The 24,638-nt window shown below is 35.9% G+C and overlaps 7 protein-coding genes across 12 annotated transcripts in view; 2 read left to right on the top strand and 5 right to left on the bottom strand.

The window, feature by feature from the left end:
* The first annotated feature begins 1,074 nt into the window (after window positions 1–1,074).
* LOC149717358 (U20-hexatoxin-Hi1a-like) lies at window positions 1,075–3,356 on the top strand. The gene is made up of 4 exons (XM_089838525.1): window positions 1,075–1,507; window positions 1,572–1,614; window positions 1,679–1,921; window positions 2,138–3,356. The coding sequence occupies exons 1-4, from the start codon at window positions 1,487–1,489 to the stop codon at window positions 2,284–2,286; spliced, it is 456 nt and encodes a 151-aa protein (XP_089694651.1). The 5' UTR covers window positions 1,075–1,486; the 3' UTR covers window positions 2,287–3,356.
* On the bottom strand, window positions 2,327–3,114 carry LOC149717359 (proteasome assembly chaperone 4). Its single transcript, XM_089838533.1, has one exon. It carries the CDS (start codon window positions 3,112–3,114, stop codon window positions 2,743–2,745), a length of 372 nt encoding a protein of 123 aa, XP_089694659.1. The 3' UTR covers window positions 2,327–2,742.
* LOC149717357 (ornithine decarboxylase-like) lies at window positions 3,076–8,615 on the bottom strand. Of its 2 annotated transcripts, none has more exons than XM_089838486.1 (10): window positions 8,515–8,615; window positions 5,259–5,420; window positions 5,063–5,159; window positions 4,655–4,731; window positions 4,282–4,592; window positions 3,893–4,209; window positions 3,725–3,822; window positions 3,611–3,668; window positions 3,383–3,542; window positions 3,076–3,319 (listed from the first exon to the last, which is right to left on the bottom strand). In XM_089838486.1, exons 2-10 carry the CDS (start codon window positions 5,355–5,357, stop codon window positions 3,286–3,288), a joined length of 1,251 nt encoding a protein of 416 aa, XP_089694612.1. In that variant the 5' UTR covers window positions 5,358–5,420; window positions 8,515–8,615; the 3' UTR covers window positions 3,076–3,285. The 2 variants fall into 2 exon arrangements, with proteins under 2 accessions (XP_089694612.1, XP_089694617.1); XM_089838491.1 differs by having other exon boundaries at window positions 7,590–8,528.
* A 17-nt stretch (window positions 8,616–8,632) lies between these two features.
* Window positions 8,633–11,589, bottom strand: LOC149717356 (ornithine decarboxylase-like). 2 transcript variants are annotated; one of them, XM_089838464.1, is made up of 12 exons: window positions 11,420–11,589; window positions 11,266–11,361; window positions 11,103–11,199; window positions 10,951–11,027; window positions 10,549–10,625; window positions 10,358–10,453; window positions 10,157–10,294; window positions 9,349–9,665; window positions 9,170–9,273; window positions 8,971–9,121; window positions 8,812–8,890; window positions 8,633–8,713 (listed from the first exon to the last, which is right to left on the bottom strand). In XM_089838464.1, exons 1-12 carry the CDS (start codon window positions 11,438–11,440, stop codon window positions 8,698–8,700), a joined length of 1,269 nt encoding a protein of 422 aa, XP_089694590.1. In that variant the 5' UTR covers window positions 11,441–11,589; the 3' UTR covers window positions 8,633–8,697. The 2 variants fall into 2 exon arrangements, with proteins under 2 accessions (XP_089694590.1, XP_089694599.1); XM_089838473.1 differs by having other exon boundaries at window positions 8,971–9,100; window positions 11,420–11,582.
* Window positions 11,590–12,011: 422 nt separating this feature from the next.
* On the top strand, window positions 12,012–14,503 carry LOC149717355 (threonylcarbamoyladenosine tRNA methylthiotransferase). Its single transcript, XM_089838452.1, has 9 exons — window positions 12,012–12,309; window positions 12,385–12,578; window positions 12,651–13,002; window positions 13,077–13,180; window positions 13,261–13,427; window positions 13,499–13,644; window positions 13,725–13,785; window positions 13,843–14,109; window positions 14,200–14,503. The coding sequence occupies exons 1-9, from the start codon at window positions 12,218–12,220 to the stop codon at window positions 14,473–14,475; spliced, it is 1,659 nt and encodes a 552-aa protein (XP_089694578.1). The 5' UTR covers window positions 12,012–12,217; the 3' UTR covers window positions 14,476–14,503.
* Window positions 14,501–24,638, bottom strand: part of LOC149717353 (neurocalcin homolog) — a 54,350-nt gene continuing 44,212 nt past the window's right edge. Inside the window, exons 2-4 of one of the 2 annotated variants that reach the window (XM_089838508.1) lie at window positions 23,223–23,322; window positions 18,180–18,742; window positions 14,501–17,781 (exon numbers count right to left, since the gene is read on the bottom strand). In XM_089838508.1, the coding sequence (XP_089694634.1) occupies window positions 17,581–17,781; window positions 18,180–18,557 (579 nt within the window). In that variant the 5' untranslated portion in view covers window positions 18,558–18,742; window positions 23,223–23,322 and the 3' untranslated portion in view covers window positions 14,501–17,580. Of the gene's footprint in view, window positions 17,782–18,179; window positions 18,743–21,067; window positions 21,206–23,222; window positions 23,323–24,638 lie in introns of those variants that run through there. The other variant, XM_089838516.1, reaches the window with a different exon arrangement.
* LOC149717352 (neuronal calcium sensor 2) overlaps window positions 19,288–24,638 on the bottom strand; it is a 49,563-nt gene continuing 44,212 nt past the window's right edge. The window contains exons 2-5 of one of the 3 annotated variants that reach the window (XM_089838494.1): window positions 23,223–23,322; window positions 20,033–20,184; window positions 19,620–19,892; window positions 19,288–19,553 (exon numbers count right to left, since the gene is read on the bottom strand). In XM_089838494.1, coding sequence (XP_089694620.1) covers window positions 19,341–19,553; window positions 19,620–19,892; window positions 20,033–20,146 — 600 coding nt within the window. In that variant the 5' untranslated portion in view covers window positions 20,147–20,184; window positions 23,223–23,322 and the 3' untranslated portion in view covers window positions 19,288–19,340. Of the gene's footprint in view, window positions 19,554–19,619; window positions 19,893–20,032; window positions 20,185–21,067; window positions 21,227–23,222; window positions 23,323–24,638 lie in introns of those variants that run through there. The other 2 variants (XM_089838499.1, XM_089838495.1) reach the window with 2 other exon arrangements.

The following is a 24,638-nucleotide window of genomic DNA, read 5'->3' as shown; positions in this document are numbered from 1 at the left end:
ACTCGACAATTTAAATGGGATAAAATAAAATGTATCAAATTAACTTAAAATTTAAATAAAACAACACCACGTGCCCCAGTTTCCGCTTACCACTTTCCCTCTATTTCCCAAAAGAAATTTTTATATTTACAGCTCATCCCTGACCATTTTAAGGTGTTTACCAGAGTCCACTTCATCACACAACACACATGGGCCCGTATTTAACATTGCTTGAAGCATGATTTGATATACCAAACGAAATCCCTGCCCTAGCCCCGAATTTTTAGGAAAACACTTTCAAGGTTGCCACAGATTTTTCATTTCAAAATTCCGTGAATTCTCCAGGATTTCCCTGACCATCTAAAGCCAATTTCCCTGACTAATTTTCAAACATACACTAACAGAAAAGTAAGAATGCAGCCTTTAAAAAAATTCCTTATTTATCATCAGCTTCGTGCTTACAATTATGCTAATTTTATCACAGTTTTTAATTGAAACCACTATTTAGTAGTTAATAAAACTTTATTAGGAACTATCAGAAACAGTTAATGTAGGCCTATATGACCTTATCATTATCCCGTATTTGAGCTGGTGCGCCTAGTTGGCCGTGACTACACAATTACTCTAGTCGATATGCAACGGAAATTCCCCGACTTTTCCAGGTACTGTGGCAACCCTGACTTTCCCCACATTTCCCAAATCCCTAACTTATCCAGGTTGCGTAGGAACCCTGCCCTGCCAACAACATCTTTTCGCTGACTTTGAAAATTAATAAAAAAAATATCCCATTAATCCACAGCGGCACTAATGGCCGCTATCAAACACACGTCACAGGCAATCACCCATGAACTTATTGCAAAATAAATACAGGCTAATAAAACAAATGAATTCTACAATGAGTAAGGCGGATAGACTCAGTAAGGGAGCGATAGAAGATTGATTAGTATTTAACTGAGAAAACAAAAGAGGCGCATAGCTAATATTTTAAATAATAATGTCAATAGAAGCGGTACTCGTTACTCAAATAGATATTGCGCAATCGTGTATAATAGGGGCGGAGAGAGAGAGAGAGAGAGAGAGAGAGAGAGAGAGAGAGAGAGAGAGAGAGAGAGAGAGAGTTTTTGATATTTTCCAACTCTTCGTTTTCTGGTTTAGAGGGTTTCCTATTCGAAGAATCGTAATCAAATAAATCATAGACATTAAAGGTATCCGTCAAGGACATTTCTCTTCCCTCCTCTTACAATCCCCACCCCACTCCACTCCACTCCATCCTTCCTCCTTAAACCGTAACTAAAAGGGCCAATGGGGGATAGAACTTCAAAATTCAAACAACAGGTTATTTCTGAACACCTCATCAAGCGTATATATAAAAAAATAGAATCATTCTTCAGGTATATAAGGGGTTACTCCGGCAAAGATTTCTCTATTCCGCTTACAGATTTCATTTGATTACTATTATAATCTTAAATAAGTTTTTCTTATCCAACAGATTGTTAATTTCAACAATATGAACTCCTTTATAATTTTTGTGAGTATTTTAGTCTTAATTATTTTGCGTAATCTAAAAAAAATATTGTTTAATTAATATTTAGGCTGTTGCTTTGATTGTGGTTGCTTCCGCACAGCCCAATACGAGTATGATAAATTCTAAATTTTGCTATTGTAGGAAAGTTTGTTTATTAATATTGTTTTTCTGTAGAGCCTATTTATGGTAGTGCTTGCCATCAAGCAGTCCAAAACGCAAACCGCGCGGGTCCTGCTTTAGGACGTAGCATCCCCGAATGTGACGAATTTGGAAATTACGCCGCTCGCCAATGCAAAGCTGGGACTCAATTTTGCCAATGCGTTGCCCATGATGGAAAACCCTTAACCGAGTTGAGAAAGGATATTGATAGCTGCGAATGTATTAGAAAAGTTTCCGACGCCAAATCATCAAACAGCCGTAAGATTTTGTTGTTAAATATTTCCTTATTTCTACATAGTTATTAAATACTTCCCTCCATATAATTAAGTTTGTTGAATAACCGGTATGTCCTTAGCATTCAATGTCAATCAGACAGTGGCTTAAGAAATTTTATATGACAGTTTTCCCTGTAGGCCTTATAAGTCAGGTGACATTTTAGTTTTGAAGGTAAATAATTTTTTTTACATCTTTCAGGCCCTCTTCTTGGAGCTTTCATCCCAACTTGCAAAGACAATGGATCATATGAGAAAAAACAATGCCACCCATCAACTGGTCTTTGTTGGTGTGCCGATGCTTATGGCAAACAATTGGGAGACCAAGTTCGCGGACCTCTTACTTGTTAAACTTTGATTGGTTTTCGGAATTTGGATACATTTTGCCCTGTTTTTACTTATATTCAACTTCTTAAATGTATTTACTACGTAATCGTTACAATAAAAATAAAGTTTCACACCTTGCGATCACAAAACATGGACGACATTTTCATTCTTTCCCCCTCCCCCAAATGTTTTAGGCTTGGCCATTATACCATTACCAATTTCAAAATGTTCAGGATGCTCCATTTCTTTGAAGAGACGATGAAATACTTGGAATTTGTATACAGTTTGCCCTGTATTTACTTATATTCAACTTCTTAAATGTATTTACTACTAATTGTTACAATAAAAATAAAGTTTCACACCTTGCGATCACAAAACATGGACGCCATTTTTATTTTTATCCCCTCCCCCCTTCAAGTATTAGGCCTTGGCTGGCTCTGACTCTAATGTTTAAGCCTTGGCCATTATACCGTTACCAGTTTAAAAATGTTCAGGATGCTCCTTCATTTCATTAACGAGACGATCAAATACTTGTGTAACAATAGCATTATCACCGCTTTGTAAGTTACAGCTGACAAACACTTGTTTCCCAGTTTTCTTGCAAAGTTTTTCGGCTAGGGACGATGACAGCAAATCGCTGCTATCCCCCATAAGCGCGGCTGTTGAAATTTCGGGCCTTGGCCTATTAGTTAATGTTCGCATACTCACGGCTAAATTGTTCATCACATTTTTGTCACCGATCCATAAATAGAAACTATCTACCAGCTTTAAAACTGTAAAATTTATCGAAACCCCCAGAAAATTATCTGAAAATTCATACATTGACAACCTTTTACTTTTAACAATTTCCATCTCCAATTTGGAGTTAATGTACAACGATCAAACCACGCCGACTTTCTCTACCCGTAACAAAAAATAAAATGGCGACCGTGACCTTGCAACTTTAAACCCTCTATTCAGTGCTGCCATCTTCCACTAAAAACGATGCCCGGGAAATTTGAAAAAATTATTGCGCGTGAGGTTTTAAGAATACGAGAAATGTTCCGAAATTATTTCCCTGTAAAATAAATACAATAAATTATAATTTTAAATAGTTTATAGTTATTTATTAAGATCCTACCACGTGTTCTTGCTGGTAAAATATTTGGTTGGGGTTAACGGGAAACCATTATAAGTGGTCTGGAGCGGCCTGGAATAAGAACCTAGATTGGTTAACCTTAACCACGTACCCCTTTGCAAAGGTTTAAAATCCAAAGATATCATTAGATCCATAGGGTCACCTAAAATATTGAAAATTCGTCCCACTTCAGTTAAGTCTTACTGATTATATAATATACCCGACGCTTACATGTTGGTCCCCAGAAATCACTTTGCATTAAGTAAGCGTCCTCAATCGTGTTTGAATTCTATGACAGACGTTAGGCTTAGCAAAAATTACGCATAAAACAAATTACTATCTTACATTAAGTGGTACAATCTTCGTATGATTGTACTTAAATACGAGATTATTGATGCAAGTGAAGTGTCCTCCACTTAGTACGACACTCTGGCGGACCTCACCTATCACCACGCACATTTGTTCAGTAATTAAGTTGAACTCACCCAAACAAAATTAAAAGAGCTTCCTTACCATTTTCGGTTTTTCTTAGCCTTGTCCCAATGACTTTACAATAAACATCAAACGCCGCAATGCCAATGAACTGTCCCGGTTCACCAACTACTTGAACCCCAAGCTCCGGGGGGAAATGTACACTCAGAGAGCTACGTATTGTCGCGGCCACATTTCGAAAGAGTTCTAATTTCTCTTTGCAGCCTTGGAATCCTCCGCCTAAGTCCAGCAACCGAATCTTATGTCCTATCTCTTCCGCTTTGAGAAAGACGTCTTTGGCCACCTCGATAGCGTCCGCGTAAGGCGTTGGACTCTCGGTACAATGACCAACGTAAAAGCTAGTGTATCATTCAGTATGACAAAATTTGATAAATAAAAATTGTAAGAAAGATTATGTACAATAAACCCACCTTATTCCTTCGACATTCATGTCTAAATTCTTGGCTTCCTGCAGTAATTGCACGGCCTCTTCGTAGTTTAACCCAAACTTGACGCTCATTGTCGGGTAGGGTGTTGTTTCCTTCCGACTATTTAATCTAAATACTAACTTAGCGGAGGGACAAACAGACTGTATCTTGTACAACTCATCCAATGAGTCACAGACCATCCAACGAACTCCAACCATCGCGGCGTAAGAAATATGACTCTCTAATTTGTAGGGGTTAGAAAACATGATCCTTTGGACTTCAACACCCATATTAATTATGTTTTGAATTTCCCCCTATAAACGATAGAGAAAAAATAAATTAAACTTAATTATTTGGGCATGGGATATTGACGTACCTTGCTGGAACAGTCAAACGAAGAGCCCAAAGCCACTAGAAGTTTTAGTAAATATGGATCATCATTCGCTTTTACGGCTGCAATTAATGAATGAATATGTTTCAACACAGAGTTCGGACGAAATTTTTATATTGAAATTCCCTGACATTTCCAGGTTATCCCTGACCAAATTTTGCTAACAATATCCCTGACCATTTTAAGGTGTTTACAAGAGCCCACTCCATCACACCTGGCCCATAATTAGAATTGCTCCAAGCATGGTTTGATATAATATCAAACAAAATCCCTGACTTTTTAGAAAGTTTATTAAAATACCTGACTTATTCCCACATTTCCCAAATCCCTGACTTCCGTTCGAACCCAAACAGTAATTCGTAGTAATAGTTTTGAGAAACATTTTTAACTTACCGTAAAAAACGTTCACATTTGGCAACTCCTTTTGCCACAAACGATATCGTTGCAAAACCAAGTCTAGATTGGCGACGAAAAAGGGTTCGTCCCAGTACTAGAAATATTTAGTATAGTTGCGTCAAACACGTAAGCAACATATGTATCTGTTTTTCAGTATCATCTTCACCAACTAAATATATACTTTTTATCTTACCGGATTTTGTTCCAAAGTTTTCAATACTTTTTCTTCAACTTCTACGGGAGAATTCGCTTGCCATATCTCTCTTAACCATTCTTCTCTGCGTTGATCCATTGGTAAATATTTATCCAAATTAAATTTTATTTAATAACCGGCGTGAAGAAGCGAGTTTGATGTCTGAAAAAAGAAAAACAAACCCGAACTGCTTATAAACAAACCTTGCTCAAGGCCTGAAGAGCCGCCTGGAAAAATTTTCATATAAAGGTAATACGTAGGGTTAGTTTTGTGAAGAATGCCGTTAATTTGCAATTCCCGCCCCATCACGTACCTTTCATTTTTACTACTTTTGACGTTGCAACAACAATAAAACCCAGAAAAAATGTAACGTTTCTGAGCATAACTTAAATAAAGTAAAATTGTTCTAAATATTTTTAATGCAGGTATAGTAGGCATAAAGTTTATTTAATTATTTATTTATTGGAACTGAGGGATAGGATTGCATAAAATTTGATTATTATAACGAATTTTCGACGTGAATTATATGGAACTGAATTTTTAATCCATGTAAATTTCATCTAGTTTAACTAAACAAAGGAAAACTAATAAAAGTATAATTATGTCACGGTCTACGAAAAGTAACCTCTCTTATTTTTTCCGCAGACTTTGTTTATATCACGGAATTAGAAAACGAGTGAAAAGGATCATTTCTTTCTTGACCTAGAAACGGAATACCTATTAGCCTGACCAAGAAGTGATATCTAGTTTATTAGGGAGAAGGTATAAATTTGCCACGTTTCTAGCTTTATCTCCAGTCCAAATGTAGGTCCAGAGTTAATTCCCGCCTCTGACTTGCAATCAGCATCTCATTGGTTCTTGAAAACTCATGTCAGCGCGACGCGAATGACGAAAATTACGTATTTTCCGACTGAGGATAGGCGAAATAGACTGGCCTCCTTTTACGTCCCCCCTTGTATTTTGAAAGGGGGACTGGGACTATTTACCCTCTCCCTAATAAACTAGATATCACTTCTTGGCCTGACTATCGTCAGGAAGATGTTTAAGATAGAGATATGGACTATTTACCCTCTCCCTAATAAACTAGATATCACTTCTTGGCCTGACTATCGTCAGGAAGATGTTTAAGATAGAGATATGGACAACCAAATTACGCCAATTTTTGTTTTCCCAACATGAGATATATTAAGGCTTTTATCAAAAGGGTAAAACGGAGCTACATTCTTTTCTCGAAATTTTTAAAGCTTCCTGGTATGGGGGTGCTCTATTTTATTCATTCTCTAAGGTATCTATGAGGATCATTCATAAAGCGCAACGAGCCTTGGTGACGAGCTTGAAGCCGTGCATACTCTACGTTACCTCTAGCGACCTACCCAATTCGCATTAAATTCTAATAGACTCTTCCATTAAATAGTTGAAGAGAAACCAACGCACAGGAGGGGAAGCCGTCCTGTTAGTTCATTTCCCTTGCGCCAAGAGGCAACACTAGAGAGAACCCGAGTTCACTACACAACTAGCACTGCCTCTTGCGGTGCTTCTTTGCGCGAAGGAAATAGCCTCCGATGGCGTTCCCGCACCCCTGTGGTGTTTACTTCTCTTGTGGCACTAATGGTCATAAGTTCATAAGATATGTTCCATAACTTTGTCACTGGTTAATGAGAGCTTCTCATTAAGTGACGTAGGTGGAACGTCATAGATTCTCGTAAAGCGATGCCTAGCAAGGCGCTGTTAAAGGGTTAGTACAAAGTAAACAGGAAGATGGACTGCAAAACCACCGAGTTTAGTCAATTCTCGCTTGTCGTTCTCGAACTAGCTCTAATCATAGAGACTAGAACCCCAAGGAGTGGCAGGTCCCCCGCTCTACAAGCGCAAATAATGATGTTGCTCATAAATTGGTACATGAGAGCTTCCGGCCCGTTTAATTTTGCTTAGCGGAAGTCGCCCTGTACCAGGAAAAACCGGTTTAATGGGCAACAAGTTGAGGCATTCCTGCCACTCCTTGGGGTTCTAGTCTCTATGCTCTAATTAAGCCTGTAGCATTACGAAGAATAGGCAGTGTCATACTTATGGAACATATCTTATAAACGTATGCTAGCTAGGTGTTGTCTCTAACTGTAAGACTACTTGCTCTTCATCTTCTTATCGCACGTTTGATGGCGTTTCATCGAAATAACAAGATTAATGGGACGGGGTTTTTCGGCACGCAAACAAGAATCGAAAATGTGAAAATATCAATCTCCGTTTTTTATGCCAATTATTGGATGTTTCACGTGGCAGGTTGTTATTAGCAACCTTGGAACCGCAAAAAAAAAAAAAAGAGATAAAACTCACCTAAAGAAACCGGTTTTTCATCAACCTTGAAAATTTTCCAAGTTTGCAAGGCAGTACAACAGTCCCTAAAAATCGTACGTCGGACGCGAACGTCTTGACCTTACAGTCCCATAGATCATTTAGTTAATTTGAGAAGAGAAGCAAACACTACATGGGCGGGGAAAGTCAACTTCCTCGTGCCAAGAAGCATGGACCGCTAGAGGCAGTGCGAGTTGGCTAGCCTCTCGCGTGTAGTGAACTCGGGTTCCGCCTGGGGTTGCCTCTTGGTGCGAGGAAGTTTCAAATAACCTAAGAACGCGTCTTGCCGCCTGTGTGTTGGTTTATCAGCAAGCAATTAATGGAAAAGTCTATTTTCCCAACTTCGAGTAGCAAAAATTTATAACATCCAGAATCCTTTTGTCGTGGGCGCGACCAAGGCAAAAACATGACGTACCTACCTGGCGCGTCTCACGTCACTTATGGTTTGCATGGTTGCCGTTTACCATTTGCATCTTAATTGAGTAATTTTATTGGAGTGAAAATTAGTTTCCTAAAAAATGCGTTACATTGCAGCTAGATTTTATTAAATACAAGGGGTATCAAAAAGGGTGGTAGGACCGAAGTATAATAGGTTCTGAAAATGTTATATAAAATTTGTCTTTATGGGATACCCGAAACAATAAGAATGTTTTACAGATGACAGCTTAAATTTAACCAATAAACTTTAAGGGGTCTTCCGTAAAACACTCTAATCATAACTTGTAAACCGTACGTGGTACGTTCTTAGCTAAAAATTTCAAAGAACATTTTCGACTCAAAATCGAACCCATAGAATCCTTTTATCGCGGTTACAAATTGCTAACACCTAATGAAAAACGGCATTAAACCCCTTTTAATTACTTATTTAAAGTAATCACCCAAGATAATGTAATCGAGGAATCCTTACGTTGTCAAGGCAATCCAAAAAACAACGAAGTAAGAACACAAAGTAAAATAGACTCGTAGTAATTTCAGACGTAATACTATTCCTGTTTTTAGTTTATAGTGAAAAAAGGCTTTAGAAAAACTTTCAAAATTCTTTTTAATTAGTAAGTAAATCGCTAGAACATCGGTATATAGTGCCAAATCCTCACTGTATAAATTCCCTGTAAATGTGAAGGCTTTATATATAAAAATTTGGCCCTCAAAAAAAGGGTTTTCCAAAAATTAAAACCAGTCCCGATAGATAAGATAGAGAACATACCTTGTTTTATCATCAACAAAGTACTTAGTCGGAGCTAAGGGAAATCCGTTGTACTGACTTTGGATGGACCGGGTGTAAGCTGTTGTATCATTTAATTTAATGACCAATTTAATTAAAATTTAATTAAAAAGAATAGTTTTTCACGAAATAAACACTCACCACCCAAATTAGTGAATCTTAACCACTGACAAGTACTAACTTGGGGGAAAGGTACTGTCACTAAGCAATCCATCGGGTCGCAACTACCTCCCCAGAAAGTTGTACTGGAACATTCCACGTTATCAATGACCTTAATTAAAAAAAATTTAAACTACTTCGCGGAATAAAAAAAAAAATAAGATTTTCAAGGTAATCTTACATTTATATTCGGAATTTCAACTTGAGTCTTGTTAAACTTGAAATTATAGTTAGGGATACATCCAAAGTGTCCTCCGCTCACGTAAACCGATTGATATCTCTGGCCTATTTCAATTAATTTTTTCTTGTCGTCAAGTAACCAACAGCATTTTTCTAATTTTTATCTCACACGTCACACACCTCCTTCGGTTAGACGTTGCCTGACACCTATGACCTTGGCGTAAACGTCAAAGGCTCTGATACCCATAAATTGTCCGGGTTCGCCGATGACGCGTATACCCATTTGGGGTGGAAAATGTTTGGATACCGATTCCCTAATGGCTTTGGCTACTTGAGGGAATAAGTCCAGTTTCTGTTTGGACCCTTGGAAACCCCCGCCAATGTCCAGTAATTGCACATTGTGTCCGATTCTGTTGGCTTCTAAATAGACCTCTTTCGCTACTTCGAAGGCGTCAACGTAAGGGGCTGGACTTTCGGTGCAATGACCCACGTAGAAACTATGTACATATAAAAACCGTCCCAAAAACCACGTAGGGAGATTTTTTCAATATATTACCATAAGTGCATAAGATATGGTCTATAGTATGACATTTAAGGGGCACCAATAGACCATTCCCTTAATGCCAACAGCACACGCAGGGCCCTCACCAAGCATGGCTTATACGAGAAACTATGACGTCACTCCAGCACTAGCTCTTAAAGGGACTTTAAAGAAGGCATCGGCTTGTGGGTAAAAATTATTTGAAATACGTCACAGGCACCACGTGACGCCACGATACAAAGACTCCTTGTGGAATGGGACTGGACATCTAGTCCTTGTTTTTCGTTCGCGAGATTGCAGCGCCAATTCTCCTAAGTGGTAGTTTTCGAAATAAAACGAACTAAGCTTCATTGGTCACGTGCCTCTCACGTATTTTCAAATAATCTTTACCCACCCGCCGATGCCTGCTTTACAGTCCCTTTAACAAGCAGTTTCAAACTGTGATACCTTATTCCTTCAACATTCATATTCAACTGTTTGGCTTCTAATAAAAGAGCTTTAGCCTCTTCGAAATTGCAACCAAATTTGGCACTCATTTTGAGATAGGATGTTGTTTCTTTTCTCGGGTGAATACGGATAACTATTCTATGTAATAATATTCAAGGAGTTTAAAGGTTAAATTATTTACGCAAACTACAAACAGCGTACTTGGCTAGGGGACAAAGAGCGTGTAGTTTGTTTAGTTCGCTCATGGAGTCGCAAACCATCCATCTTACGCCTACTTCTTTCGCATGCTTCAAATGACTAATAAGAATAATAATACTGTTTACTTTGCGAGACAAAGTCTACTTAATGTGGTTACCGGGACAGCGCATAAACATAATAATTGAAAACAAAACCTAGGTAATTTATATGGATTGCTGAACATAATCTTGGTTGGAGAAACTCCCAACTTCAAGACCGAGTCAATTTCTCCCTGTAAATGTTTCTTTTAATTCGCGTTTTTGTGTTGTATTATGATTATCATAAGTTCATAAGAGGTGTTCCATAAGTTTGTCACTGGTTAGTGAGAGCTTGACGGAGGTGAAACATCATAGATTCTCGTAAAGCAACGCCTGGTGAGGAGCTGTCAAAGGCTCAGTACAGACTAAATAGGAAGATGGACTGCAAAACTAACCGAGTGTAGTCAATTCTCGCGTCCTTCTCGAACTAGCTCTCATACAGTAAGTATTACGAAGCATAGGAAGTGTCATACTTATGGAACATATCTTATAAACTTATATTATTATTATTTATCGCACTTTACTGGCGCAGTCAAAAGACGTCCCCAATGCAGAGAGAAGTTTTAACAAAAGTGGATCGTCGTTGGCCTTAACAGCTATCGAAATGTTATGGTTTTTATAGGGTCGCATTTAAAAATGGTCTATTTTTATCAATTGAATCAAGTTATTACCGTAAAATATATCAATTCCTGGCAGTTCTTTAGTCCATAGATTGAATTTGTCTAAAACTATACGCAAATTTCCCACGAAAAAGGGTTCATCCCATTCCTAACGTACCGCGTTTAACACTTTGAGAATAATCTAATAGGCTTTATAATAAATAATTATTCTTACAGGGCAGCTTTCAAGTTTATCCAAAACAATTTTCTCAACTTCTTCCTCGGAATTTGCGAGTCCAATTTCGGAGAACCATAGTTCACGTTCTATCTCCTGCAATATAATTCATTCAACATGTCAATAATTTTTAAAATAAAGTTCATTTTCAAACCCAGTCCTTTTTTCCAGCCATTTTATAAACGTTTTTGCAACCAAATACAGTTAAAAATAAATCCGAACTTAATTTATACACTCTATTGGAGATTCAATACAAAAGTGAAAGCTCGTTCGCCTCTTTTATCAGTTCTAAGTTCAATAATCAAAACAGTCATATCTTATTTCAGCGATGAAAGAAGAAACGCTCTCTTACCTATCTATCCTCTAAAAGTTAAGTGCATTTGATATGATCAAGAAGTGATATCTAGTTTATTAGGGAGAAGGTATAAATTCGCCACATTTTTAGCTTTATCTCCAGTCCAAACGTAGGTCCGGAGTTAATCCCCGCCTCTAAATTACAACCAGCATCTCATTGGTTCTTGAAAACTCACGTCAGCGCGACGCGAATAACGAAAATTACGTATTTTCTGACTGAGAAGAGGCGAAATATCCCGGCCTCCGTTTGTATTTTGAAAGGGGGACTGGGACTATGGCGCGCGAATACTTAGTCATCTTATACCTTCTCCCTAATAAACTAGATATCACTTCTTGATATCTTCTCCCTAATAAACTAGATATCACTTCTTGATATCTTCTCCCTAATAAACTAAATATCACTTCTTGATATGATATTGTAACTATGAGACAAGAGAGTCAAAATACTTTAGTGATTTTTAGTCCATAGTTTTCTACAATTGTATTTCGCGCCTTAATGCCTCCTTTGAAACAAAGGATCGTCTGCTACGAAAGTTTTTATAGTGATCGCGTGCTTCTCATTAGTTAGTTAGTTTAGTACTAATTAAATTAATTAAAGATGAATGAATGCGATCAAAGCATCTTAGATGATATTGAAGATATAGGAACGATTATTCAAAACGAAAACACTCTAAACACACGCAATAATCGGTAAAATTTACCTTGAAATTATTAATACTAAGTCAAATTTTTAAAAACACAATTTTAATTTAATTATTTAAATAGAAATCAACTCGTTCCACGATTTAAGAAACGAAAGGGTAAAAATGAGGAGTCCAAGGACTGTAATGAAGCCATACAAGATAGCATTATCCCAGGAACCCAAAAAATATATGTCAAAACTTGGGGTTGCGCCCATAACAACTCCGATAGTGAATATATGGCGGGACTTCTAGCTCAATATGGTTACAAAATAATCGGTAAACCTTGTTAAAAAATTTAAAATTTTTAATATGAGTACTCACACTTAAAACTGGAGGACAATATTATAGATGAACCGGAAAATGCAGATTTGTGGCTTTTAAACAGTTGCACGGTAAAGGGTCCTGCGGAAGATCATTTCAGAAACGCAGTAGAGGCAGGAATGGAGCAAAACAAGCACGTTGTAGTGGCAGGTTGCGTTCCGCAGTCAGCTCCAAAGAATAATTACCTTCGTGGGTTAAGCATGATAGGTGTTCAACAAATAGAAAGGGTTGTTGAGGTTGTAGAAGAAACTCTAAAAGGTCACAGTGTTCAGGTTTTGGGCAATAAGAAAGAAAATGGAAGAAAAACCGGAGGAGCTAATCTCTCCTTACCTAAAATTCGCAAAAATCCATTGATTGAGATCATACCTATAAGTACAGGGTAAATTAATTAATTAATTAATTAACAAGCTTAAAAAGATAGATATTCGTTAAATGTTAAGAAATGTTTTGTAGGTGTCTTAATCAATGTACTTACTGTAAAACAAAACACGCCAGGGGTCAATTGGGAAGCTATTCTGTTAAAGAAATTGTTGAAAGGGCAATACAAGCTTTTGAAGGTACCAAACTGCAGGGCGTTTTGTAAAAGAAAAATTGGGTTCATGTGAGAGTACTTCGCTTCTTTCTATTATATCTGTAGAAGGGGTTAAAGAAATTTGGTTAACGTCAGAGGATACTGGTGCTTATGGCATTGATATTGGAACAACCTTACCTGAATTACTTAGGAATCTTGTCCAAGTTATTCCCGAAGGTTGCATGCTTCGTTTAGGAATGACAAATCCGCCTTATATTCTTAATCATATTGAAGTATAAAGGATTACCCATATTTTTAGCATTTCAAGAAATATATTAGATTGAAGTATTTAATAATTTCTTAGGCAATGGTTGAAATCTTCTCTCACCCGAGAGTTTATGCATTTTTGCATATTCCGGTTCAATCTGGGAGTGATTGTGTCTTAGGGGATATGAAACGTGAATATTGTATCGAAGATTTTGAGAAAATAGTTCAATTTCTAAGAGAAAAGTAAATAACAAGTGGTTTAGATTCTTCACTTTGAAATTAATTACTAAAGTAATTAAATTACTACATTATAATTAAAATAGAGTGCCTGGTTTAACTATAGCAACTGATATTATATGTGGTTTCCCAACTGAAACTGAAAAAGTATAAAAATTAAAATTCGCATAACACGTCCCTAACACGTCGTTAAATTAATTTCAGGATTTTGAAGAAACCATGAATTTGGTTGAAAAATACAAATTCCCTTCATTATTTATAAACCAATTTTATCCCCGACCTGGTACACCAGCAGCTAAAATGCGCAGAGTACCAGCGCAAGAAGTCAAAACACGCACTAAAAGACTAACGGAACTTTTTCAATCTTATCGAACTTATGACCATAGAGTTGGACAAAGTTTTCCCATTCTTGTAACGGAACTTTCTCACGACAAACTACATTATGTTGGACATAATAAATACTACGAACAGGTGAAGACATGAACCACAATTTCTTCGTTTCAGGGACAACACGAATTCCTCAATACCTTATACAGATCTTTTCTATGATGATACATACAGGTTTTGATCCCAAAAGAAGAACATTTTATGGGCAAAGAAGTCCTGGTTAAAATATCTTCGGCTGGAAAACATTTCTTAATCGGTGAACCCGTTTCTGAGAAGGAAATTAAACTACCGGAGAAAAAAATTAACTTAACACAAAACAATTCTGATATTAATGAATATTTACCGCAAATGACCAAGTGGTTTACTCCATTATGGTGCATTTCATGCGTGATAGTTGTTGCCGCGGCACTTTTAAGCAAATTGTACGCATCTTCTTGGTTCTCTATATGAATAAAAATTGAATTAAAAGTCAAAATAATATTCGTTTTTAATTTATTTTTAAGTTTACCCCCCCAAAAAATTTAATATTTCTGTATAATCTTTTATTTAAATACATGAAAAACATGGTAGGATCTTGAAATATGTTTGGAATTAATTAATTAAATGGTCATCAATCATCATTATATTTAATCTTGGTAACCCCTAAAAAGTTTCTTAATTAATAAGTTTTAATTAATTTAAGTCAGTTTTTTGTTTTTTTGTTTTTCAGGGAAAAGTGGTAGTTTTGTTATTTTTTTTTTTGTTGGAATTTCGAAGCTGCCGTTTTTATAGTAATTTTTGCATAATTGGTTGTTTTTGGTTCTTTTTTTTTTTTTTTTAAATTTTCTACAATTTTTTTATATAAATTTTCACACTCCGTTTTTCAATTTTTAATATTTTTTTACAGTCCCTATATATATAGTAGATCATTGGAGCGAAATTTAGAATAAAAGTTTTAACGTACAAAAAACTAATTTTAGATATTGACAAGAAGTTATATCTAGTATCTCAGAGAGAAGGTATAAATTCGCCAGATTTCCAGCTTTATCTCCAGTCCAAACGTAGCCTGTCCGGAGTCAATCCCCGTCTCTAAATTACAACCAGCATCTCATTGGTTCTTGAAAACTCACGTCAGCGTGACGACGCGAGTGACGAAAACTACAGTCATATTTTCCGACTGAGGAGAGGCGAAATAGCCCGGCGCCTCCTTTTACGTCCCCCCTTGTATTTTGAAAGGGGGAATGGGACTATGGCGCGCGAATACAAAGGCATCTTATACCTTCTCTCTGAGATACTGATATAACTTCTTGATATTGAAACGCTGCGTTACCAGTTTAAAAAAATTTTAAGTACCGTTAATAACCAACCAACGAACCAACCAGACTTTTTTAAGCTGCAAATACATAAACACATTAGGGAAGGTTTTCTTTAATTCCACAAGAAAAGTATTATTAACGTCCATGAATTAAAAAAATTTAATTTAGCGATAATGGATAGAGAAGAGTTTGGAGACACTTTTGTTTTTGTTTTTGCTCTAGGTAAGGAATTAAATGATTTAAACCCTGTTTTTATAATATATTTATAATTCTTTTTATAAATCGGATCTGACTGTAAAACATCGTTCCAACCCCGTCTTTTAATATTAACCGCGTAGTAAAAATGGGTTTACAAGGTTTTCTGGTTGGTTTTATCTACAAAAGCTTAAGTCTACAGTAGTCCAAAAATTTTTGCCATTTTTTATGAATTAACTACGGAAATTAACGTTAATTTATAAATATTTTCTCAAAAACCCCCTTTTTTTTATACAAATTTTAGCTACTGATGATATAATTTTTTTTTAACCAAATTAGTTAGACAATGATTCTTTCTCTAGATCTCGCAAAAATGATTACTTGTTTACATATTTTTACGTTAAATTTTTTTTAAAGGCAAACTTGGATATATTTTTTATTTAGTCAGGCAATGAAATCTTTATTATTTTCTTTTTTTTTTTTTTTGAAAAAATTAATTTTGGTTGAAAATTTTATATTCTACAATTATAAACGAATAAGAATTCTTCATTATCAATGCACTCCAAATACGTCCATTTTAATGATCCCTGGATTGTGTATTTAATTATCGATCATTCATTAATTGCGAACCTTTTAACTCTCGAATAATTAGATAATTTTATTAAATTTAGTATTCGAAAAATTTGTGACCATATCCGATTCGATAGGCTTAATTAGCTATAGAGGTAATTGAATTGATTGAAGTCAATTACCTTACTAAGCCTAAATTTCGATAACAGTTACGTAACTGTGTGTAATTTTGAGTAATTCCGACCTTATCGCTATAGAGACACCTGAAAATTTTGTATCCGATGTCCCTACATGTAATTAATCCTTCATTGATAGGGCCTAGATTACTTATTAATTAGAATTTTGACCTTAATTGTTTTTAGCTTCAGTGTCTCTATATAAAGGCGTTCGATAACAGTTACGTAACTGTTTGTAATTTTGAGTAATTCCGACCTTATCGCTATAGAGACACCTGAGAATTTTGTATCCGATGTCCCTACATGTAATTAATCCTTCATTAACAGCGCCTAGATTACTTATTAATTAAAATTTTGACGTTAATTGTTTTTAGCTTCAGTGTCTCTATATAAAGGCGTTTTCAATTTACCGCTCTCTACAGCCTTTAGACTTCAAAAAACCTTCTCCGAGAGCTGTAAATAAAAAACGCCGTAAGCAAGCCTCCGATAAAAAGTGAGTAAATTTTGAAAGTTTCGAAGAAATAGTAATACAAGTTGTTTTTTTTTTAACTACACAATCCATGGATGTCTCTACCTCTAATTGCCTTCATGAACATTCCTTTACATCTCATCTCATACTCTACAAACCTTTCCGTTAAGTTTAAAAACCATTCTGTACCTTCAAGACCTATGCTGTGGATAAGTCGGAAAATTAGACTATAATGTTCCCATAAAATCTTTTACGCACCATTTGTAATTTGTATTTTTTTTTTGTTAAACTTCCAAACCCTTAAACCTTTTTTTTGTTTTTTAACAATATCTTTATACATTATTTAATCTAGATCTCATTTTTTTTGCCATAGTTCAAGTGTTTTAATGTTTTTTATATATATATATATATACTTCTCTACAAAGAGTGAATAAACAACCCACTGTTTTATGAATATACATTTATCTGAAAGATGTAATGAGAAAGGCTTGTTTGTATTTTTTTGTTTTTTGTAATTTTTGTTGTTGCTGTTGTTTGTTGTATTTATCGAAGACACAATCCTATATATATATTAGCGAGTCTTTCGTCGTTTAAATATTGTTCAATAAAAACAAAATTTAACAAATAGGCACCGAGTCAACTTTGTTTTTATTTTTAATCTTCTAAGATCATCACTGTGATTGGTTTATTTTTTATTTTTTTTTAATAATTAAAGTTGAGAAAAAGAGTTGGGAGGAGGAGGAGGAGGAGGAGAAGAAGAAGAAGAAGAAGGGGGTGGGTAATTTTGTGTTTTTGTTTTTTTTTAATCGTGTTGCGGGTTTTTAGGAGGGGTTCAATGGATCCCCCGCTGTCAGTGCGCCGAAGCTTGAGGATCGCACTGCAACAGCCTGACGATGGAGGGATCGCTTTTGGCCCCTTCTATAAACTCTTCTAGGGAAAGTTTACCATCCATATTCTTGTCCATTTGACGGAAGATCTTGTCAGTCCGTTTTTCAGGGGTCGATTCGTCTTCAGGCATTTTCATCACAGATCCCACCATTTTATAAATTGCCTGTAATTGTCGTTCAATAAGTTAGTAATGATGGGAATTAAGAATGGTCTGTGAATTTAAACAGGTTCTCTACTTTCAATAGCTAGTAAATTCACAGACACGTTGACAAGTACCATAAGTTTATAAGATATGTTCCATTAAGTACGACATTTCCTATACTTCGTAATGCTAGAGACTTACCAAAAGCTAGTTTGAGAACAACGCGAGGATTGAAACGATTGACTGCAAGCGGTTATGCAGTCCATCTTCCTATTTATTCTATGTTAAACCTTTGACAGCGCCTCATCATGGAATCTAGGACGTTTTACCCACTTCACGTCATGACAAGCTTACAACATTGACAAACTTATGGAACATATCTTATGAACTAATGCTAGTATTCAACCGAGCAAACTTACAGTAACAATTTCTAACATTTCTTGTCTGGAAATATAACCATTTCCATCTAAATCATACATGCTGAAAGCCCATTTAAGCTTCTGCTCCAACTTCCCCCTCGACGTGACACTCAACGCGCATAAAAATTCCCTAAAGTCTATGGTTCCATCACCGTTGGCATCAAAGGTACGAAATACGTGTTCGGCAAATTTTGAAGCATCACCGTATGGAAAAAAGTTCCCGTATATCTTCTTAAATTCGTCTATGGACAAATGACCACTGGGACAATCTTTTAAAAATCCTTTATACCACTCTTGAATTTCCGCGTCCGTAAACTCGGTATTTTGTCTTAGATCTTCGAGAACCTCTGGTCTCAATTTGCTGTTTTGTTTACCCATATTGGTTTGGTAGTTTTTTGGCCGAAGAATGTAACTTAATTTATATTAACATAAAATCTTATCACGCGGTCATTAAATTATCACTAGTTGTTTTTTTTTTCACAGGAATTAAATCGTCAAAAAATAAAGTAGCGTCCACACGCTGGTACAGCCTGTGGATTTTCGTCTACTGTCATCTCACATTCCTGTAAAAAGAAAAAGTTCATAAGTACTTTAATTTTCAACAAAAATATAGTATTAACGATACACTTCAAAGTACTTCAAATTTCAACAAAAATATAGTATTAACGATACACTTCAAAGTACTTCAAATTTCAACAAAAATATAGTATTAACAATACACTTCAAAGTATCTTTCTCCAACCCATAAATAAAGGCAATAGACAACTCATATTTTGTCATAATGAACATTTTAATTTATTGCTTAAAAAAACGCTATTGACAAAAACTGTAATTAACAAATAACTCAATTTAAATTTTCTTCGTAAAAATACATTAATAATGACAGAGCAGATCAGATATTGCTGGTGAATTTTTTAATGACGTGATTAATGTCGATTTAAAAAAATACTTTTCAATTAATTGGACGGTGATTAAGTAATTACTTTGTTCCCTCGTTAAATAATGTATATATGTATATTGTATAATATTTTTTCTTGTGATAATGATTTAATTACTAATCTAAACCTATTGGTACCTTTATTTTGATAAAAAATATTTAGGGGGGGGGTTATAATTCCATTTTATAGGAAGGAACTTCATAGTGACAAAATAAAGCAAAATCTAAGGCTCTTCGGGCTGTTCATCATCAGGGGGAATGGTTGAGGTCAGAAGAGCGGCTAAATTAGGATCTTCAGCACACCCTGACACAAACTCTTGAAGTGATATTTTGCCATCATTATTTGTATCGACTTTTTCAAAGATTAGTTTGGTTCTCTCTTCAGGCGTATCATCTGGTTTATCGCCAACGTGTGGCCCAATCATTTCGTACAGAGCCTATTAAAATTTAAGCCTCAATATACAGCTGCGTTTTTTTTTTTTTTCTAAATTGTATCATCGCACCTTGACAATTTTGGTCATTTCTGGTTGTTGAATGCTCCCGTCATTATTAATATCATACATTCGAAAAGCCCATTTCAATTTCTCCTCTTTCGTTCCATTATTTGTGATGCCAACAGCTAAGAGAAACTCTTTGAAATCAACGTGGCCATTGCCATCGGCGTCAAACGTTCTAAAGACATGATCACAAAATTTCTCCGGATTTCCTTTCGTGAAAAACATTTGATACATTTTGACAAATTTCTCTCGGTCGAGTTTACCATCCGGAGAATCTTGCTATAAATTATGGTATAAAACCATAACATTAGACTTAACGGTCCAATTTCGTATACGAAGGAATGAATAACTCATTATTTGAAGCAAAACCAATGTTTCACTTCAAATAATAGCTAGCTAGGTGTTAAAAAAGAGCTCACCATGAAACCATGGTACCATTCACGAATGGTTTTCTCATTGTACGATGTATTTCGAATCAAGAAATCCAAATCTTCGTTACTTAGTTTTATACTCTTACTCGATGAACAACCCATTGCTTAACTATTATCGATAATTTTTACAATTCTTATATCTACATTGAATAAAAATGCACCTCGTAAATATATTACAGAGGGAACAAAAACGCCGCGAATACTTTCGAGAGGATATTACAATCGCCCTTAATTATAGTATAAACCCCTTGATTCAAACGACCGTAATAACAATAACGGAAAGCCTAGTAAAATGATCTAGTCCTCAAAAAACGAAAAAAAAGGGTGATATCTCCCATAAAGAGAAACAAGGTTGTAACTATGGAAACCACCTTAATTGTTCTCCGAGTGACCAAACCCTAAAGCTTTTATAAGCGTTACAAGTCAAACCCTTCCGACCTTTTTCAATATTTTACTCTTACTTTTTAGGGAGAGGCTCAGAGTAAAAATTCCAACACCCCTTATAGTTGGACTTAAGGATAATGTAATAAAATCAATACCATAGCCCGCGATTCTTTGGCAGTTTCTATTTTTAACTACAATTATTCGACTAGTGCAAGTCGTGTCTATAATACCTAATAAACCACGGGGAGAAGAAGACAAGGTTATTTATTCATTACAATGGATGTTTTTATATCGACACACTGGCAACAACCTTAGAGGACTAATAATAAGCGCTGTCAAATGAATAAATTAGCAAGTTGCGTGTCACGTATCAAATTAGGGAGGTATCTACGAAACTAGGCTACCTATTTCTCCCCAATGGAAGAAGAATACTACAACTAAAATTGCTGCACGCAAAGCTAAGACGCCTACGATCTCGGTATCATAAAGGCGAAAGGTAATGTAGTAAGCCAAGGCCTTTTCTTTGAATATTGGCTATCGTAAATTTTATGATTTGACTATACAATTCCATGAGATATAAACGATTAAACCAGGGGCGTTGTCTATTACGCGAGTCTAAAATATAAAAAATAAACTTACTTAAATGACCTTTAATATAACAAAACTTAGTAAAGAAAATCGCGATTCTAAATTTGACAGATAAAACGCGATAGCGTCACCGACTCGGCTGTGCTGTATGACTGACTGTGACAAATTCCATAATAAAATGACCGTCACCTGCTCAGTGCTCGATTTGATTCCCAGAAACGCTCGAAGATGAAAAATCGCGAAGGTAAAATTAATAATTTTGGAATTTTCCCATTGTTTTTATAGATGGTGCTAGTGAGGCGTTGGAATCGTTACGCGCCATTTCAAAATATGGCGCGAAACCAATATAGGCCTATATGTTTTTTACGAAAACTTTTCACGTACGCAAAACAATAAACACAGTATGGAAATAAATATACAAAATATAACTATGCCTACAAATAAATGCGCCAGTTTAATCACAATAATGAAGCTACGGGTTTCCCACACGCGTTCATAAATAAACAACTGTAGAAAAACGTGCCCCACCCTATTCAGCAATGGTGTTCCAAAGAAGAACTTGGTAGAACGTTGTAAAAACATACACTAACAACAAAATAGAACCAAGAGAGTTTATGCAAAGTACCCGTTGATTTGAATTGGGTTAACACCCTGATAGATACGTAGCCCCTCATCACCAAACAAAAATCCATTTACAAGAAGAAGAAGAAAAAAATTGTTAGGCCTAACTGAGCATGGGAAGCACTAAAGACGTGAATACCAACCAAACTAATGGATGAGAAACGCGTGGGTTTACGAAACAACATAACGTTTCTGTGGGAAATGACAAACTAAATTATCTCAAGTCGCAACCGAGATATAAGGGTGAACGGTAGGCCAACCAAAATGAGATTCTATTGCCCAAGCAGATTAAGGCAAGGATTTAAGGCAAGTTGCCTGGGGTTCTCGAGAAGGTCAACCGAGTACTGAACTCAAACCTTATTTTCAATCCTTTCTCCTTAATAAGAAACCAATTAAAACCGTTTGGACAGAGTAGGATTACTAATCCGTCCGAGAAGGGGACGAACTACAACTAATATAAGCATATAGGGCCGGGTACGGTAGATACCGAGTAAGTCTATAGAAATGCAATGAAAATGGAGCTTGGCTAAATACTCCGGTACGCGAGCGGGATTAACGTACGTCGAATCGATTTTCAAGCCTTAATGACAATCACAATGGCATCGTGGCGAGAACTACATCATTATCCTAATCATTTTCGAAAAGACCCCGCGAAACAAAACCAACAACAGCCCTGCTACATTATTTAACAAACTGGCTTTTAAAGGAGAGATTAATTCATCCATTAGTTATTTTTCTTTTTTTTTATTCGAAAGAGAAATAATATAATCAATATTGTATTTGAAACTATATTAATCTATATATACACATCAGCCGATCGGTAGATACTGACGTCATATAATGATGTAATTTCTAGGAAGGAGAAGATAGTACTACCAGAGATTCTAATTATCAGTATACCTTCTCAATAACAATTAGCAGGCATATATTGCAATGAATTCGATAATAAACCTTTCTTTACACGGACACACGTCACCCGGGGACATTACAAGGACATAAAAGGGGTTCTGAACCCTTCGACAACGGTCTAAGGTTACACTGAGCCCCCAGTAATTCGTAGAACCAAACAACTATAGCGAATGAGGTCAATGAGAATGAGAGAAGCTGATTATCAAACAGATTACCAATGAGAGATAGGTTATAATATGTTGTAACCGAATAGATAAGCCCGTTACGAAGCCTCATAATAACCTAACCCAAATCCCAGCTTCAAAGAGTGGAAACACGACGTAATTCCTAAGGTTAAGTTCAGCCAAGAAGTGATATCTAGTTTATTAAGGAGAAGGTATAAATTCGCCACATTTCCAGCTTTATCTCCAGTCCAAACGTAGGTCCGGAGTTAATCCCCGCCTCTCAATTACAACCAGCATTGGTTCTTGAAAACTCACGTCAGCGCGACGCGAATGACGAAAAATACGTATTCTCCGACTGAGCAGAGACGGAAATAGCCCGGCCTCCTTTTACTTCCCCCCTTGTATTTTGAAAGGGGGACTGGGACTATGGCACGCGAATACTTAGGCATCTTAGACCTTCTCCCTAATAAACTAGAAATCACTTCTTGGTTCAGCAAAGAAATATTCCTTACCGTGGTGGTTAGTTAAACTTGAATCCCAGTTGATACAACACAGAAAAGGAAACTTTGAAGTTCTGCCGCGCAAGAGCTGAACTTCCGGCGTGTGCTCGATCTACGAATAAAGAACAGCAACAATCAAAATACTGATAAGAATTTTTTAAATATAATAAAAGATATCCTATATCAAAATGCAACGCAAAAGCCAAGGGGGTTTTCCTCACTTTATGCAAAACAGAAACCGAGAAAAACAAGTTGGGAAAACCAAAATATTACCTCTCCGAGTCAAGACGACTACTTACAAACTTATTTACCCAGATATGGAAATGTTTCTTAAGTTAAAATTTATGAAATATTAAAGCAGTATACAAAGCATAGCAAATTTACTGTAAATCAGACGACATTTTACATCCAATAATGATATACTTGTACACATTAAAATCATCCGATGGGGGAAAAACGGGTCATCGGCGTTTTATAAATGACGCTAGCCTAATAAAGCGTGCAAGGTACCAAGGCTTAACAAAAATTGTAGGATAACATATTTATAGAGATAGATAACAACTTTTATAATTAAAATTAGAAACTAACATATCTATTAAAATTCTCGCGTGATCAACTGGTTTCACGCCAATTAAATAGCTATAGTCCCATAGAGCTATTTGTATTAATTCCTCCATAGTTTTTTCGCCAAGCTGAGAACTACGCGTTTTACGTCACGTTATCCAAAAAGCCGACTATTTTCTTTGAAGACCGCGCTAGCTCAGCGCTAAGCACCGTAACGTCAAAATTCAAAAACAAAATCCCTGGGCCGCGTTCAGCAACGCTGGGCTCTGCTGAACGCGGCCCAGATTTCCACCATGATAATAAAATTTAAGCCTAATTATTTAAAAGTGTATTTAACTTTCGGCTCAATCTGAACCGTTAATGTCTCTGCATACAGAAACGAAAACCAAACCCAAACGTTTACTTTTTGGTTCACTAGGCCTATTGACAAATAAGAGGTCATTTGACCAACATAGCAGCATTGTGCTTGTATTCACTGTGATTAAGGAAAGGATTATGCTATAAACAGATGTAGTATAGCTTAAGTAATATATAAACATCCATTTTAAATAATAATATTAAAAATAATCTTTGGAATATCAAAATGAAATAGAGCTTTAAAGCTACAAAAGTACTAAATGCATCATAATTACGAAAAATATTTCCACATATTCACTTTATATTAAGGATAAAGGGAATATTATGGTTTCTTTACACATCAAAACAAAACGAACTTCTAACGCAGCGCACTACTGTAACAACGGACGGACACATACAGACAAAAACATAGACTGCTTTTAACTCTTTCCGTATTAATTTTGAATTGAGAAACAAGATTATCTTAAATATTAAAATAAATATAATTAATATTTAATATTTTCTTCG

Source organism: Phalangium opilio, unplaced genomic scaffold, assembly GCF_054372755.1.
Source record: "Phalangium opilio isolate 3A_F unplaced genomic scaffold, DU_Popi_V2 ptg000003l_1, whole genome shotgun sequence".
Classification (NCBI taxonomy): Eukaryota; Metazoa; Arthropoda; class Arachnida; order Opiliones; family Phalangiidae; genus Phalangium; species Phalangium opilio.
This window is presented reverse-complemented; position numbering and strand designations above follow the sequence as displayed.